Here is a 252-nt window from a genome sequence, read left to right as displayed (position 1 = left end):
AAAGAGGGGACTCATTCCAAATGGGGAGATCACGTGTTGAGGGGGAGGACCGAGTAAATTCCCTCTTATGGACAGATGTGAAGGACTTCGGGTTATGGTTTCACATCAGCAGACTGTTTTTAGGAAACTCCCATACTGAGAAAACTCTCACATAAAATTTCAAATCAGCAAGAAAATCGAGGTGTTTGTGGAAACTAATAATAACCAACACTAGCGCTCTCGGTTGTGATTATTTTTTTCCTTTCTTTCCCT

The 252-nt window shown here is 41.3% G+C and overlaps 1 protein-coding gene across 1 annotated transcript in view; it reads left to right on the top strand.

Moving 5' to 3' along the window:
• Positions 1–252, top strand: part of IL1RL2 (interleukin 1 receptor like 2) — a 46,372-nt gene that overhangs the window by 2,405 nt on the left and 43,715 nt on the right. The window contains exon 2 of the mRNA XM_007456834.1: positions 249–252. This exon is cut by the window's right edge and continues 252 nt beyond it. Coding sequence (XP_007456896.1) covers positions 249–252 — 4 coding nt within the window. The remainder of the gene's footprint in view (positions 1–248) is intronic.

The sequence above is a fragment of the Lipotes vexillifer genome, unplaced genomic scaffold (assembly GCF_000442215.2).
Source record: "Lipotes vexillifer unplaced genomic scaffold, Lipotes_vexillifer_v1.1 scaffold777, whole genome shotgun sequence".
Lineage (NCBI taxonomy): Eukaryota > Metazoa > Chordata > Mammalia > Artiodactyla > Lipotidae > Lipotes > Lipotes vexillifer.
Note: the sequence above shows the minus strand (reverse complement) of the source record. Positions and strands in the feature narration are given on the sequence as shown.